This window comes from Haliotis cracherodii, unplaced genomic scaffold (assembly GCF_022045235.1).
Source record: "Haliotis cracherodii isolate W230 unplaced genomic scaffold, xgHalCrac1.p SCAF_7, whole genome shotgun sequence".
Taxonomy (NCBI): Eukaryota; Metazoa; Mollusca; class Gastropoda; order Lepetellida; family Haliotidae; genus Haliotis; species Haliotis cracherodii.
This window is the reverse complement of record NW_027266330.1, coordinates 49,218,345-49,236,714: the sequence shown is the minus strand read 5'-3', so window position 1 is coordinate 49,236,714 and position 18,370 is coordinate 49,218,345. Positions and strand designations below refer to the sequence as shown.

The 18,370-nt window shown below is 39.2% G+C and overlaps 1 protein-coding gene across 1 annotated transcript; it reads right to left on the bottom strand.

Annotated features, from left to right (window-relative positions):
* Nucleotides 1-1,494: 1,494 nt before the first annotated feature.
* On the bottom strand, nt 1,495-17,471 carry LOC139448346 (peroxynitrite isomerase THAP4-like). Its single transcript, XM_071229889.1, has 5 exons — nt 17,368-17,471; nt 15,875-16,031; nt 14,840-14,949; nt 14,070-14,173; nt 1,495-1,948 (listed from the first exon to the last, which is right to left on the bottom strand). Exons 1-5 carry the CDS (start codon nt 17,450-17,452, stop codon nt 1,805-1,807), a joined length of 600 nt encoding a protein of 199 aa, XP_071085990.1. The 5' UTR covers nt 17,453-17,471; the 3' UTR covers nt 1,495-1,804.
* Nucleotides 17,472-18,370: the final 899 nt, after the last annotated feature.

Sequence of the window (18,370 nt, the reverse complement as noted above, 5' to 3'; positions counted from 1 at the left end):
CTGTAATACAAATCTTTCGTCAAAAATAATGTGTTCCAGAAAAAATCTGGTAAAAAGTAATATTGCCTCACACAGACATTGTTTCCAAGACATGCTGAATGTCCTGAAACCATGTGTTGTGAAAGGGGATTCTTCCGCGATCATGTTAATATGTCCTTTTTAATAGTCTGACACAGAAGGGAGTAAGAAAATGTTACAAAGTCGTTTTGTGTTTTGATTGTATATTGAAATATGTTTGAATTCTGAGGGAAAACATGTCATTTGTTAATCTTAATTATGTAGATACTGGTTCCAATGATCCTACCGTCCGCTACACGTATGTTTGTAAGATTAATATTGGCAGCAGAAAAGGCAGATTTGATTCTTATTCCAAGTGATGGAGTGAGGAATATTTACTATTGTAGATTACCACACAGTGAGGAATAAAAATGAAGTCATGTGCTGGCTAGGATTTAATCAAGTAATATTTACAAATATACTGCAAATATATTTTTACGACACTAAGGGACGACTCAACATCCTCAACTACATATTATCAGTAGGAGATGTTCTAAAAACATCCAGACAAGACACCGATGATGAATGGCAGTTAGGTTTTGTAAATTGTTCTTACAAGCCCCACCATAGGTGATGGAGCCATAATCATGTTCAAACAGTTTGAGGAGAGATTACTGATTATCTTTCAGACTTTTAATAAGTCAAAGGCCTCCAGGCACTAATTCTTGAAAAAATAAATGCGTGGTAGAAAGGTCAAGTGATTATACAAAAATTACGAAGCCTTATTTGTCCTCTCCTTCATCTTATATAGGAGTCCCACCAAGGAATAGTTCAGGGTTGCTATGAGGTTTACCATTTCAGATCTACAGGAGAACCAGGTACAGGTAGCTCCTGACATTTCGTCACTGAAAGTTGACGTCGCATTCGTAATGATATAAGTAAGGTTGTTAGCAACTGACCTCGCTGTGTAGAAGGCAGATATGCATGACATGAAACGGGATAACAGTCACACCAATAGACAGTTGAAACTGCTACCATTGATAATATACTGGTTAGGTAGTGGTTGGTACACTCTCTGTAGCGGTTCACGCCGTGCCATCTTGTCTGTTCACAATCTTGATGAAAAAGTAAACGATACACTACATCTTCGTGTTAATACATGGATCAGTTTCAAAAATACTAGTGTAATCACAGTGGCATATCCAATCATGACAACCATATTTCTACTCGACTCAATGTTGGTTCATGCATCTCATCCAATCCATCTTCTTGACGTAAAGGTTTCACGCCTTGACATTGTTTGAATCAGCTTATATGTGCAAGGCCGGGAGTCTGGTCTGTGATTGTGGGTAGGTCACAGGACGCCCTTCAGTTCAGCTGTATCCGCCTGGAGTAGCCGAGACTGAACTGCTGCATCAGGGGCGTCTTCCCTATCAGCGTCATTACTTTCAGACCATCGGTTCAGAATTCCATGGACAATTTGACTGTCAATAAATCGATTCTGAATTCTGTGAACAAATCATTTTTTTAAATCAGTTCGGAGTTATATGAAAAGTTTGTAATTACACTTTGATTTGACCGAAACAATACTCATGCCAATCAATGTTTACAAATAAATGTAAAGGAATGAAAATCTGAGTAACATTCAAAGTGACATCCAATTTCATGACTGCCATATTTCCTCGCGATCTTACTTTGGTTCTCACAATTAATCCAATCAACCTACAACACGTAGACAACTCATGCCATCACATTATTTCTATCTGCTTTTGTCGGTGTGACTCAGGTCGAGGAATCTGAACTGTGATCACAGGACGCTCTTCAGTTCAGCTGCATCCTCCTGTATCCTGGAGTAGCGAATTTTAAGGTGCTGCGTCAGGGGCGTCTTCTCCGTCGCCATCCACAACGTCTGCTCCAGGCTGTCCCCGTCACGTCGTATGAGACGTTTTATCTGGAACGCAGAAGACATGTGGCAGTGATGGTATTGCTGCCACATTTACTGCCACTACCTCTACCACTACCACTACCACTACCAGTACCACCACTGTAACTGCCTCTACCACAACAACTATTGATAATACCACTGCTACCAATACTAATACTAATCTCACAACATGGATTGCGACAAATAAACACTCAACAAGCTGATATCACACAATGGATTGCGACAAATAAACACTACACAAGCTGATATCACAACATGGATTGCGACAAATAAACCGGTAGCAAACGGCTATATACTATCCTTTGCTCCAAATATTTGCATAGACGTACCAGCTGCTATTAACCTGTATTGCCACATAACACATGATACTATAACTATGTCCCTACTGGAATGGTGTTACTGTATCCAAGACATGTTTGTTCTGCTTCATACACATATCAAACGTGACAAACTAAAGCATTGACATTCAGTCTTAAATTACACACGGGAGTGTCGATTTGAATGGCTGCCCGAGAGAATAGCTACACTACTGCCTAGAAGTTCATTCCCCTTACACGCATGGGCAACGCGTTACGCAACCAGTGTGCATCGGGTTGGTCACGCGTGTGATACCCGTGTGCAACGCGTTGCACACGGGTGTGCACCCCGTCCGCCACTCGTGTGCAACGCATGACACACTCATTAGAGGGGGAACAAACTTTTGACCAAAGGAGGACCCGTCTTAAGCTGAACCTGGAGGAGGTAACAAGGAGAGAAAATTTTGTTATCCTGACGAAAAATGATAATGCACATGTATTTCCTAATGTCTCCTTTCTTTATGTGATTTTGTGGGAATAACATGAATACTGTTGTGATCAAATAGATGTGTTTTGTTTTATACGACCATTGCTTCTAAATCCGATGGTGTTATGAGAATACATGGTCCTGGAACATGTTATTGCAATTGAAATGCTTTTATTGTGATTTGACATTAACCGTCTGTAGTACGACTTTCAGTGATAATATGTATGAGGTTTGGCGGCGCATTGTTTTTATTGGACCCTAATTACTTTATGATGACTTGGACTCTTTATCACAGCTCCATAGCCGTGAGGCTGGAAAAGAGCAGCATGTAATTAATGAGGGTGGGTTATATCATTGAGGATACACTTGAGGGAGAGAATACTAATTACCGTACTACAGGAAGAGACCTGTAGACGTAAGCGCGGGGTTGTGTTTTAGCTGGCCGTTCGATAATGGCCGCCAGGAGAAGTGAGCTTTGACTGCGTCATCTAAAATAAATAATAAGATACAGCAGTGTTATTTCCACGGTCTGTTGAATAAACTCCCAGTGCAACGGTCAATGTATCTTCTACTTGATCCTTGATACATCATTTTGGCATTCACAATATATAGTATTTCAACGTACAAAAGAGCACTGATCTAAAGCAATTCCGCGGGAGTAGTTGTTACCTGTGCATTACTGTATTTTCTCAGTGAGTACCCGGATGATATAGCAGAAATCTAGACTTGTTCGCGACCTGTGCTCGCCATTCGTAAGCGCATTTTTATTAAAAGTAGAAGGACATATGGTCACACTGATCAACAAAAATGAAATACAGTTTTTGAAATGTAGGTATATTTGTGGGGAGCATCGGTAATGGTGATGCAGTTTTGATAAGTCACTTGCTTGGTAATTGTGCGATCTTCGTGTACACTGTTTTGACTTGCAACACAAAGTAAATATTTCATCTGAACATTGCTTATTTTACCGTGTGTATATGTTTACATTCAAAATGTAAACAGATTTCACTAAGGAAATGTATTAAACGCCTAAATATTCAGTTTATTTTACAAATTAACTGAAAAATATGTCCATCTTTATTAATATGATAACGAATTCCAAATATTTGTTTATGTTTAATATCATCACCAAGTACAGTTCTGTATTGTTTGGCTTCTTTTCTTAGCATAATTAATATATTGTGATGTGTTTAAGATCTTTTGGTCGTCTTTATCATTTTTAGTCAGTCGGTTAAATAAATGAATGGATTATTCAGTCAATTTGTAAAATGACTGAAATATTTAGATATTTAATAAATTGCCTGAGTGAATCATATTTTACACATTGACTGTAACATATACACGCTTACAAAAGAAAATACTTGTGAAAACAACGTCTATCGCGCATCGAAAAACTTCCCAACCAAACGGAAAGGAACAAGAATGATTCTGTTCAAAGCTGCAGCGAATGAATGAAAACAAAATGCAAATATCATTATTACAACCTACCAAAGTTATAATGTATCCGGGAATATCAACATAAAGGAACAATATCCATTGCGTCTGCAGCTGTACAAAAATACTTATTCGATGTCAAATGTCTATGTGAGAATCAAATACTTTAATAATAATTATTTGGAAACAATATTTGGAATATATATGAAATATATTAAAATATTTAAATATATCGTTTTTAAACGTTATTTAAATGTATCGAATATTATAACCCGTGTCTGTTTCTTAACTGATCACTTAGTTTGTTTCAATTGTTTCACATAGGTGCCAAGTTAGCTGAGAAAGCCCACGTGACAACTATTTTTATAATGTCCACGGTTCTTAAAAACATACATTGAGTTAGATAACAATGAACAACCAGTCAGTGTACTATCGGTTACCCTTTGAACAAAGTATGTTGTTTTTACATCTGTACTTCACGCCATGATATGAGTGTATTCCCTAGGTTTAGTAACCCTACCTTCACATGTAAACACTTACTTTTGACATATCCACTGTGCAAGATAACAGTAATTAATCAATCAACGTATTTCCTGTTGATCCTTTGATGTCTGGGAATGATCAGTTGATTTACAAAAAAAGTAAATCAACTGATCAAACATCTCTTGCTGTGCTGCCACGTGCATAATTCACATTCCACCTCACTTCAAACCTGGATTTAGATTAAATAATTACCCCAGGAAGACCAAATTTGAACCTTTATCCGGTAATCTGAGTGGTGCTACAACTGAGTATACATAATATAAATTCATTAACTGAGCAGCATGTGAATTACGACAAATACAGAAGTGTAGGGTTATACCAGAAAATGTGGATGACAACAAGGGAGTAGTAATTGTAACCACGGGTAACCAATCAGTTTTCAAAAATGCGTAAGTTTATTTAGCTGTCCTTGCAGACTGGTAGCCCAGTCTCTTGTCACGCTCGGTTGCGTTAACGAGCAAATTGACTCACGGCAGCTAGTAAGCCCAAGCGGAAATCCAAAGGTCGTATTACCTGAAGAATCAACCTTCATTTGCGAAATATCTACTGCTCTTAAAATCAATATTTCTCCCAATACTAAAATTCAGAACTTTCTAACCAAGGATTACCAGTTGAAACTGGTCGATGGCTGAACATTCCCAGGGAAGACAGCCAGTGTCCACTCTGTGATTCTATCGCTGTGGGAGATGAATTGCATTATTCATTCCGATGTGAAGCTTTACACCAACGGCGATATGAACTCTTAAATAAGCAATATCTTAAGTTTCCAAACATTTAAGAAAATTATGACCGCTAACAGTGTAAGAAATCTAAAAGGCCTATCTAAATTCCTTAACAATGTGTACAATACAATTGGTAAATTGTATTAGTATCCTCGTATCCTATTTTTATTATTTTTGTTAAATTGTACATAATAAAAATTGTAGATAATTGTATGTCATGTTATTCTAAGAATAAATGAGTTTGAGTTTGAGTTCGACACCCGAGAAGAAGCCAGAGATTAGTGCTCCTTTTTGAATAGTTTACAATCATGTGTTTTAGGGTTAGCTGTGTTGGCTTAAACGTATTTTTATTTCAAAAGAAATCCGTATCGGTAAACAAGCAAAACTTGCTTATGTAATACCTCTCCAGGTAACAACTTAACAACAGCTGGATATATATATATAAGAGAGTGATGAACATAAACATACAAAATGCACAAATGAAATACACGAAGCCAATACACTGAAGCAAGTGGTGTCTGTGAAATAAGGTAATGCAGTTTTCCTTTACTACATGCATAAAATTAAGCTACTCAAACCTTTTGCTTTTGACAATGATGTCATGAACTGATTTAAGAAGAGTCATGTTTGTAGAACTGCTTAACTACTGCCATGTAATATCATGTTTAGACCATACCCATGTGTGTAGAAATACACAGTGTTTCTGATATTATCGTATTTTTTAACAGTTATAGAAAAAGTGAATTGCATCTTCAAGGTGATATCCACAAGTGCAGTCTGGTATGTCTGATACATGTCGTCTAAACTTATCAGCGTTTAAGTCACTGCAGCCGAGCCTAAGGCGACAGTGGACAATTTGGCATGATCTATGAAAATATTTGAAGTCAAAATTATTAATAATTGCATCAGAACGATTAATTAAGGATTTGATTTCTTTTAATGAGCGAGCATTAGTTACTTCATCGGATAGAGGGTTCCGCAGGTTGATCATATCCAGAAAAAATGATAATAAGCATAGGTCTGTGTTCTACATTTGATTGTTTGTATGATGAATCTTTTTCTAAGGTTATATTTGCTGTTATCAGAGAATTGAATATACACTTTTCAAATATTTTGGCTAAGCAACTTGTGAGTGCTACAGGTCTATGATTTGGGCATTCATGTTCATCGCTGACACTGACACCGCATCAGCCCGGCAGTGGACTTGACACAGTTATTTGCGCACTGATTATATAACTCCTGCAGACAGGTGGGGTGGTTGTTCAAAGCGAAACGGACGACCCCGTCTGTTGTCTAATAAATGCTGTGCGGCGCCTTTGATCTTGCCTCCAACCATACACCTTATAGTAGTAAACGACGATCAGGATGGCCTGGAAATAAACACAATTCTGTCTGCCCAGTGTATCCACAATTAACTAGAATGCTTCATATCTACAAATATATCTATAGAAAATTGCATCAGTGTGGTTTATCATGTACAATGCTTTCTTACGCTTAGTGAGGCAGACTGAAATTGAACATTAGGATAACGTCAGCAGGGATAAAAGAGGTCATACCAAAGAACTTTATTTACTAGTGGAAAAATCAGACATTCCGATCAACCACTACAAGCCCCGGTCGGATCTCAATGTTGACCAGGTGTTTGCACTTCTTTATTTAATCATTACGCTTTTTTACCCTAATAGTATAAGTGCTTCCCCGTGTGCGAGATAGGCTAAAGTCGGAAAGCGCACGTTAAATCTCCGAGGTACCTATCTACCAGAACTTTATTTGCTGTTCTGGTCATACATAAATATATGTAAGTTACGTACATGGGGAGGCTAGATTATTTACAGCTTACAGCAATATAGTGCAAATATTATGTTCAATAAAAGAAAACGTTGATAGATCTATAACACACTTTTTGTACTTTTAAACAAACTGTGGACTTTTAAGACATTTTCGCTTATTGTAATAACATCTAGCTAACCAATCATGTCTATCTATGAAATCTACAAGCATAGTTGCTGTCAAACCTAAAAAACATATACAGGGAGGTAAGTTTTGACTTGCCAAGCACCTTAAGGTGAGTTTACTTTTAAACTGTCAAAAGCTATTGTCCCTTCAATACTAGTATAAGTCTGGAAGCTGTCTCTCTGACTGTTATGAGTTATGATGTATTTTATGATATAACTGGGGAATGTTCAAATTAGTTACTGTCATTTAATCCAACGTTCTAACTGTCAACTGTCTCAACAGGATCATAGGTTTGGATATATATCTCCTCCCTGTCTCTATGTCTTAAGTTGGTAATCGGTAACTTGCGGTCCAAATGTATCAACTTATTCATCTATTGTTGCAAACTTGACTGATTTAAACATATCTTATTGATCATGAACTACTCAGTCAGTCAAGCACCTGTATCAGAAATGTAAAACCAGACATGTTTCATGTAGTCCCAATATCACTGAAAAATGCCGATGTAACGTGACATCTCACAGACAATATATTTTTCGTGAGAGTGAAGCACAATTTTATTAAAGTTTTATTAACAATTTCATAAACTATAATAATATTAATATTAAAATTCATCATCAGTTGCCAAGTTTATGAAAATGTCCCCATTTGGGAGATGTCACATATAAACAAGGATTCGAACTAAATTTGATCGTCTTTGACACTGAGGTTTATCCCCACTTTGCCAGCAAACTGCAGAAGATTAACAGTGAGTGAGTGAGCATCGTTTCTATGTTTATACAAGAAAAGATGTCATGCCAAAAACGCTCACAGTAGTTAGTGAGTAAACTCACGACCTGTCATGACCTGGTTGAGTGACTTCCTCCAATCAACATGAAAGGATTACCCACAGAGAAAGAAAGGATTAAAGTCACCCATAAATCTTCTCCTAACGTAGTACTCCAACTTCTAAATGCCTCTCAAAGAAGGATTAAAATCCTAAAGATATCCTATCTACGTGGTATAGGTACTCACAACCTCTAATAATAAACTGTTACGTTTGGTATCCCCAGCAATACTCACCATGGTCATTGGGCAAATGTAAAAATCACAAACCCTAACGAGATTCTGTCAACATGGTCACACCCGGTGATTGTGAAGATCTCAAATTCTGTCAACTGTCAGACAGCATGGCTGTTCATATTCATTTACAACATCCTCTTATAATTAGTATAAAAGTGTCCCACACAAAACCTTCTTTTATTTATTCTTTCAAAATACAACACAGAAAGGGGGTGTGGGGAAATGGGACATATTCCTACGTGAAATAATGAGACATTAGTAGTGGTGACGGCTATATCATAATTGTACTGTCTAAAGCATAAATTTGGCGAACGAAAAACGTTATATTTGCAATCAAATGGAATGACTCGTGTGGGCAAATGAATATGTTCGCAATCCACAAACAATCATTTTATTAATGGCGAACATTTACCAACCCGCGACAATCGTGTCAACACGGGGGTTCCTCTAGCAATAAACTCGCATCTAAATTCACTACTGTTCTACTGTCGGCTAGCCACAATGGCTAGAATGGACCCTAGTGGAATGGTTCATGCCATAAAAGTCTAGCAACCGAACACTAATTAAGATGGGCCGACCTTGTATTTACGGTCTGGTGAGCACAGCTCAATGGCCGCTCATTAACTCAAATTTCACATCTCACTGTTTTGTTTTATCTCACTATTCATTTGATAAATTTGTCAACTTCAACTGGAACCCGGTCCCGTGTTACACGCGTGGCACACGCGTGTGCAACGGGTTGCACACGCGACGCACACCCGTTGCACACCCGTGTCCAACGGGTGCTCACCCCGTGTGCAACCCGTTGAGCACCCGTGTCACATGCGTGTTACACGCGTTCTCAACGCGTGTTAGGGGAATGAACTTTTAGGCAGTAGTGTAGTTCACCAACGTACATACAGATAGAGTCGGTTGTATATTTTATGTAGGCAAATGACTATCACATGGGATTCAATCAGTATTATGTTCCCGGAGCTATGAATAAATACAAGGACAGACTTGATGAGATACTTAAGTCAACTAGTTTCTCACTTTGTTGTCATGTGATATTTTTTTTGCGCGTGAGATGCATGATTTTTTTAATACTTTGATGACGAAATATTTTTAGACTGACTGAGTATGGTTTTACGCCGCTTTTAGCAATATTCCAGCAATATCACGGCGGGGGACACCAGTATGTCACATGAGGATATGATCATGATCCAGTATGTCACATGGGGATATGATCATAATCCCGTATGTCACATAAAGACATGATGCAGTTTGTCACATAACGACATGACCAAGTATGTAACGTATAGACATGATCCAGTATGTCATATAACGACATGATCCAGTATGTAACATTAGGACATGCTTTATTGCGTGATATAAGTATGTGATCCAGTATGTCACATAACGACATGATCCAGTTTATCACATAACGACATGATCCAGTATGTCACATAACGACATGATCCAGTTTATCACATGAGGACATGATCCAGTATGTCACGTAAAGACACGATCCAGTATGTCACATTAGACCATGCTTAATTACTTGATATAAGTATGTGATCCAGTATGTCACATAACGACATGATCCAGTATGTCACCTGAGGACATGAACCCTTATGTCACATAAAGACATGATTCAGTTTGTCACATAACGACATGATCCAGTATGTCACATGAGGACATGATCCAGTATGTCACATAACGACATGATCCAGTATGTCACATAACGACATGATCCAGTATGTCACATGAGGACATGATCCAGTATGTCACATAACGACATGATCCAGTATGTCACATAAAGACATAATTCAGTTTGTCAGATAATGACATGATCCAGTATGTCACATGAGGATATGATCATGATCCAGTGCGTCACATGAGGATATGATCATGATCCAGTATGTCACATGAGGATATGATCATGATCCAGTATGTCAAATGAGGATATGATCATGATCCAGTATGTCACATGAGGATATGATCATGATCATGATCCAGTATGTCACATGAGGACATGATCATGATCCAGTATGTCACATGAGGATATGATCATGATCCAGTATGTCACGTGAGGATATGATCATGATCCAGTATGTCACATGAGGATATGATCATGATCCAGTATGTCACGTGAGGATATGATCATGATCCAGTATGTCACATGAGGATATGATCATGATCCAGTATGTCACATGGGGATATGATCATAATCCTGTATGTCACATAAAGACATGATGCAGTTTGTCACATAACGACATGACCAAGTATGTAACGTATAGACATGATCCAGTATGTCATATAACGACATGATCCAGTATGTAACATTAGGACATGCTTTATTGCGTGATATAAGTATGTGATCCAGTATGTCACATAACGACATGATCCAGTTTATCACATAACGACATGATCCAGTATGTCACATAACGACATGATCCAGTTTATCACATGAGGACATGATCCAGTATGTCACGTAAAGACACGATCCAGTATGTCACATTAGACCATGCTTAATTACTTGATATAAGTATGTGATCCAGTATGTCACATAACGACATCATCCAGTATGTCACCTGAGGACATGAACCCTTATGTCACATAAAGACATGATTCAGTTTGTCACATAACGACATGATCCAGTATGTCACATGAGGACATGATCCAGTATGTCACATAACGACATGATCCAGTATGTCACATAACGACATGATCCAGTATGTCACATGAGGACATGATCCAGTATGTCACATAACGACATGATCCAGTATGTCACATAAAGACATAATTCAGTTTGTCAGATAATGACATGATCCAGTATGTCACATGAGGATATGATCATGATCCAGTGCGTCACATGAGGATATGATCATGATCCAGTATGTCACATGAGGATATGATCATGATCCAGTATGTCAAATGAGGATATGATCATGATCCAGTATGTCACATGAGGATATGATCATGATCATGATCCAGTATGTCACATGAGGACATGATCATGATCCAGTATGTCACATGAGGATATGATCATGATCCAGTATGTCACGTGAGGATATGATCATGATCCAGTATGTCACATGAGGATATGATCATGATCCAGTATGTCACGTGAGGATATGATCATGATCCAGTATGTCACATGAGGATATGATCATGATCCAGTATGTCACATGAGGATATGATCATGATCCAGTATGTCACATGACGACATGATCATGATCCAGTATGTCACATGAGGATATGATCATGATCCAGTATGTTACATGAGGTCATGATCATGATCCAGTATGTCACATGAGGATATGATCATGATCCAGTATGTCACATGAGGACATGATCATGATCCAGTATGTCAAATAAGGACATGATTCCGGATGTCACATAAGGACATGATCCAATACGTCACGTGAGGGCATGATCCAGTATGTCAAATAAGGACATGATCCATTACATGATATATGAATGTGATCCAGTATGTCACGTGAGGACATGATCCAGTATGTCAAATAAGGACATGATCCATTACATGATATATGAATGTGATCCAGTATGTCACGTGAGGACATGATCCAGTATGTCAAATAAGGACATGATCCATTACATGATATATGAATGTGATCCAGTATGTCACGTGAGGGCATGATCCAGTATGTCAAATAAGGACATGATCCATTACATGATATATGAATGTGATCCAGTATGTCACGTGAGGACATGATCCAGTATGTCAAATAAGGACATGATCCATTACATGATATATGAATGTGATCCAGTATGTCACTTGAGGACATGATCCAGAATGTCACATAAATACATGATCCATTACGTGATATATGAATGTGATCCAGTATATCACGTGAGGACATGATCCAGAATGTCACATAAGAACATGATCCAGTACGTGATTTTAGCATATGATCCAGTATATCAAATAAGGACATGATCAAGTATGTCACCTGCATTTCAAGATATTTGAAATACTTGTAGAACAACACTAATAATCTGAAACGAAAGAGCTAGTGATTACTACTGATTATTCACGGCGAGAAATTATACGTTGACAAAGAAAACAAAAGGGATGTTGAAAATCATTTAAGTCCCCGTCAAATGTCACATTCATAGATATTGATTTCTGTGCTGAAAGAAATTGGTTAGAAACTGTTTTTAATAGTTCGCTTTAGATATGACAACATTTTGAACGCATTCTCGGACATGCGTAAAGTCCACAAACCCAAGTGAGTGAGTGAGTATGGTTTTACGCCGCTTTTAGCAATATTCCAGCAATATCACGGCGGGGGACACCAGAAATGGGCTTCACACATTGTGCCCATGTCGGGAATCGAACCCGGGTCTTCGGCGTGTCGAGCGAACGCTTTAACCACTAGGCTACCCGACCGCCCCGCAAACCCAAGGAATGCACTGAGGTGGATTGTTTCCATCCAATAAAATTAAGTATGTCCAACACGGCAAATGCCATTCATTCTTTCCAGAATTCGCTAGTTCTGGATGATATATACGGACGGAAATAGTTCACTGTGCTTCATATTAAATTAAATGTATTTTTAAATTACATAATGCATCTTTCAATATATAAGGTCTTTAAGGTCGTGATTCACAGTTTGCACGTGCATGTTATTGCACAGTGCACAATTTGGATGTTTCCGTTTTTGTTGAGAGCATGATACTCAAACACGTGTTTAGTACATGTGAACAGCATACAATGAATGTTCAGCTATTAGGCGATCATTAAGACACTTTTGTTTAACCTAAATAACGTTTACGCAATGACACGACTTTTTGAAAATTATATTATTATTATTATTATTATTATTATTATTATTATTATTAATAATAATAACGTTATCTGCAGCAGGGCAACACTTCAGACTTGCCACGACCGGGTCGTCGACGTGTGACGTCACGCCAACAAAACAATCATATTCGGTTGGTGCATCTATGGAATCGATAGCAAACTGCCACATTAAATGGGGATTGTTGCACTTATGTAGCCACGCACATGTCCATGTGTGTGTGTGTGTGTGTGTGTGTGTGTGTGTGTGTGTGTGTGTGTGCTTGTACTTGTACATTGCCGATTTTACGGTGCTAGCCAACTGAGAAACCATGTCCCAGTTCAACATGAATACCCCACTCAGACAGTATAAATGACTCCGAGCCGTTCAGGCCTTGTTTTATCTCCTTAATGTCGAGCGCCATATTTTAACACATTTTGGTATGATGCGGGAGGGGATCGATCCCACGACCTTTCGCTCTCCGGGCAGACGCCCCATCAACTAGACCACGGAGGCGGTCCTGTTGCCCTTGAACAATATTCCCATCGTATCACAGCGACGCCAGAATGGGTTTCACATTGCACCCATGCACGGACGCACACATTGTAGTTATGTAGGGAAGTGCACCCGGATAGTCAGCGTGATGGGCGACGTTTTTACCACTACGGTATCCCACCGACCTTGACCATTATGAAACTCGGACATTGTCTCTAATTATTTAGGGTAATCATTTTTTCCTCCATTGATATGCGAGGTAACATTTTGAGCAGGCATGCAAAAGGTTCTTAATGAGCTGCCAATTGACCACAGCCATGTGACGTCATCTTCACCGCTCACCTTGGTCGCTGGCGTCAACCGGAAGAAGCTCATGCCCGCTACAGTTCGAGACTCTGTATTCAGCTCCTCACCGTTTACCTCCCCTTCTTCAAGTTCACTGAAACCTGGAATTTCAAGCTGTGTTTATAGCGGCACCAAGAGGTTGTGCGTTTTCTCCCCTGTATTCGAAAAATTGAAGGAAGGAGTTGGGTATTTATTAATTCGGAGATAAACCGATTGTTTAGATAATATATTTGTGTTTGGGGCAATCTGTTTCATGGTTAAAAGACGACTCTGCTCGCCAACGATTTTTAAAATTGCTTCCTACTTCATTATCTAATTAGTTTCCCGGGCCGCGTTCCACAAAGCGATCGTAGCACTAAGACAATCGTAACTCCCATACTTTAACATACACTTACGACACTCGTAGCGCTACAATCGCTTTGTGGAACAAGATCCTGCACAAGTTGTTACCGCAATGGATTATCGAGGATGGGATGTTGTTTGTTTGTTTATTTGTTTGTATATTGTTTAACGCCGCAGTATTCTAGATATATGACGGCGGTCTGTAAAGAATCGAGACTTGACCAGACAATCCAGTGATTGATCAGCGAGTCTGACCAACCGATCCCGGTAGTCGCCATTACGACAAGGTTGGGTTGCTGAAGACCTATTCCAACCCGCATCTTCACGCGTCAGGATGGGATGTAGCATATGATCATATAACCTACATGTACATTACACTGGATTGTCGAGGATGGGATGCAACATGTTACGTGTTAAGTATTTACCTATATTCGTTGCTATGGTGATGGCGACGTGGTTTGTGTCTGCTTGCCGTCGAATAAATCCGGTTTCACCATGCATGGGTTTCTTTGTGTTCACATCCCAGGAACGAGTTCTGTGGAATGGAATGTCAATATCTAAATAAGGATGTCGAAGTCAGATACCAAGAAACACCGGTTATGACGATCCCCGAACAACCAATCGTAAGAATATGCATGAGTGGATTAAAATTTGGAGTCCACGATATTTGGGCTATATCACAACAGTTTGTACATAAACTAGTCAAGGCTAGGCAAAACAGCGGTTATAGAACAACATAGCAGTGTTACTTTTATTTTAAATTAAATTTCCTACGGTAAATCTAAATTAAAGTTTTTGAGTTACAGATCAAAGATCGCTTTGTTATTATGATGGTGTGTGTCATAACAACATTTTTTCTGTGATTTGGATCGAAACAACAATATTGTTACCTCGATGGGAGTCACAACAATAATATTTTAACTTGCTATGTGTCATTACAATAACAGCATTACCATGTGTGTCACTACAACATTTTTTTACCATGATGTGTGTCAGAATAACAATTGTATTACCATGATGTATGTCATAACAACAATATCATTACCAAGATGTGTGTCATGACAATTTTATTACCAAGATAAGTGCCATAACAACACTATTATTACCATGCTGTCATGACAACAATATTATTATCATTCTATGTGTCCAAGAAGCAACATTATTACAATGACGTGAGTAATAAAAACAACATTGTTACCATGATGTGGAATATAACAACACTATTATTACTGAGATCTGTCTCATAACAACAATGTCATTATCATTATGTGAGTCATAAAAGCAATATTATAACAATGATGTCTGTAATTACAGCAATATTGGGCGTCTCGTATCTGCCATCTGCTTCGAGTCTGCCTTACCAAACCCTTCACAATATGCAGGTGTGTGCGACCAGCTATTTAGGCTTCCGGATATCATTATTTAGATTGGGTTTACCTTCAACATGGTTTTGATCTTACTGAAAGTGTATGTAGTGCTGCCCAGTGTGGTAGAAATACAACTCCTCGCCGTAGTTAAAGTCCTTGATGGTGGGGAATTCACCGACGCCGTTGTCCCCTCTCCATCTCCCCAACAACCACGCCAGGGGTTTGATATCGTCGTGTAGAGCAGTCGGAGCTGAAAAGGCGAAACACAACAAGTGAATTTATTAGAAGCTTTATTCTAGTGTAATTTGTAATAAGAAATTCTAAGGGTAAACATGGAGTATGTTGTGACAGTGAGGTTCTGCTGGTCACAATTGCTGCTGGCCATGGAGGTAACCAACATGGATGACCGGCTCTCACTGTCCGTATCGTGACGTGGACACTTGTGCCACACCATGAATCATTCACGACAGCCCTTAATTCAAAATATTCACTCGTCCAACAATCGAACGTTAAATTTTCGTTTTGTATTTTGTTCCTTATCATGTTGCGTGTGAATTAATTATCTCCGTTGTCTGTAAAATTGACATGTTTTAAAATATACAACACAATGCCACTGATATGGCTGGGAGACATTAATGGTCCACATTAACGCTGTGATGTGATGTGTGTGTGTGCGTGTGAGTGTGTATGTATGTGTGTATGTGTGCTGTGTATAAGTGTGTGGGGGTATATGTGTGTGTATGTATGTATGTATGTATGTATGTATGTGTGTGTGTTTGAGTGTGTGTGTGAATGTGTATGTGTGTATATGAGTATGTGCGTGCATGTAAGTATGAGTATGTGTGCATGTGTATGTATGTGTGTGAATGTGTGTGTATGTATGTGTGTATTTGAGTTTGTGTGTGTATGTGTGTGCATGTTCGTATGAGTGTATGTGCGTGTGTGAATGTGTGTGTATGTATATGTGTGTATATGTATGTGCGTGAGTGTGTCCTTATGTGTGTACTGTGTTTGTGTGTGTGTATATATGTATGTCTGTGTGTTCATCCCCCGTACCCACTTTCCACGTACAGTGAGAGTATCATATCACATGAAACAATCAAACAAATTGACTCTGCTGGTCAAAGGGAGGCAACTCGCTTTTGCATACTACGCACACATTTACAATGCCTATCATGACACACTTATATTTCCACCTCACCATCTCAGTCTTGAATCGTGTCACAGATTTACATTTAAACAGTCGTTAACTGAATAATCGTTACCTGGGTGCAAATATTACAGCTAGCGTCCAAACAATATGATGGCCGTTCAGCAAGTCCAACAATACGTCCCAAAACAATATACTGCAACTGAATATTACCATGAATAAGATCAACTGCAGATAAACTGAACATATTGCACTAACTCAAGACACTGCTGCATCAAACAAGTGTTCCTATATGGCGATCCCGCGTGTGTAAAGAACACGACATATTTTGTAGTCACGTGTCTTTTATTTATATGATGCATGTATATGTCGATAACATTTCCTAACGACGTTGTGTCATCACGGCATCTAACAACAAACACTGTGTGTTATTTACCTGTCATTTTAGAGGCCAAGCGACAATGTGTCAAGCTGGTAACAAGTCGAGGGACGATAAATTCGGCAGCCGCGATAGCCAACATGAATCCCTCTATCGACGGAAAATGGGTCGCGCGTCAGGTCAAGGTCGTTAGAGGTCGGTTCTCGGGTAAATGTCAATATTTCCTTGTCTGTATGTGATTGGGGGGTCACGGGTGGCTCAGTCGTCTAAGGGGCCGCAGGGTTGCGTCCAATGGGCACGCCAGAAACCTATAGTGGGTTCGAATCCCGGTTTATGTTATGTTTCTAGGTTTGTCAGCACCATACCCGTGCTCGTTTGTTTCACCGAAGTGGTATAAGTCTGAGACCTGCATCACTTCGGGCTTTCCTCCCACATTAAGCTGACACGCCGTGATATAACTGGGATACTGTTAAAAGCGGCGTTAAACCCAACTGTTCGTATCGTGACGTGGACGCTTGTTGTGCCACGCGGTGAAGGATGTACGACTGCCCTTTAATCAAAATACGCTCTGGTCCAACAATCGTTGAAAAGTCGCTTTGAATGTTGTTCCTCATCATGATACGACGTCGTGTGAATTAAGTATTTCTATTATCATTAAAATGGACATGTTAAAAAATTATATTTTTTCATATGCAACTGTCATGTCTGTGTCAAGAGGAAATGACTCTGCCGGTCAAAGGGAAGCAACTCGCTGCTACACACAGCACACGCATTTGCAATGCATATCCCAGCACGCTTTTCCCTTCATTTTCACTGTCCATTCGTGACCAACTCGTGTTATTCCGGGACAAGCCGAATAACGACTCGTGCCCCATTCGTCACCAGTCGCCCCTTTCCGTAACCTGCAAGAAGATTCGGCTTGTCCCGGAATAACACGAGTTGGTCACGAATGCTCGTGTCCCTCTCGTGGCCATTTTTGCGACCGGGTTCCGTCTTAGCGTAAACGGGCAGACCTAAAACAACTTTCAACTGGTTGCGTAATGGTTCATATATATATCCC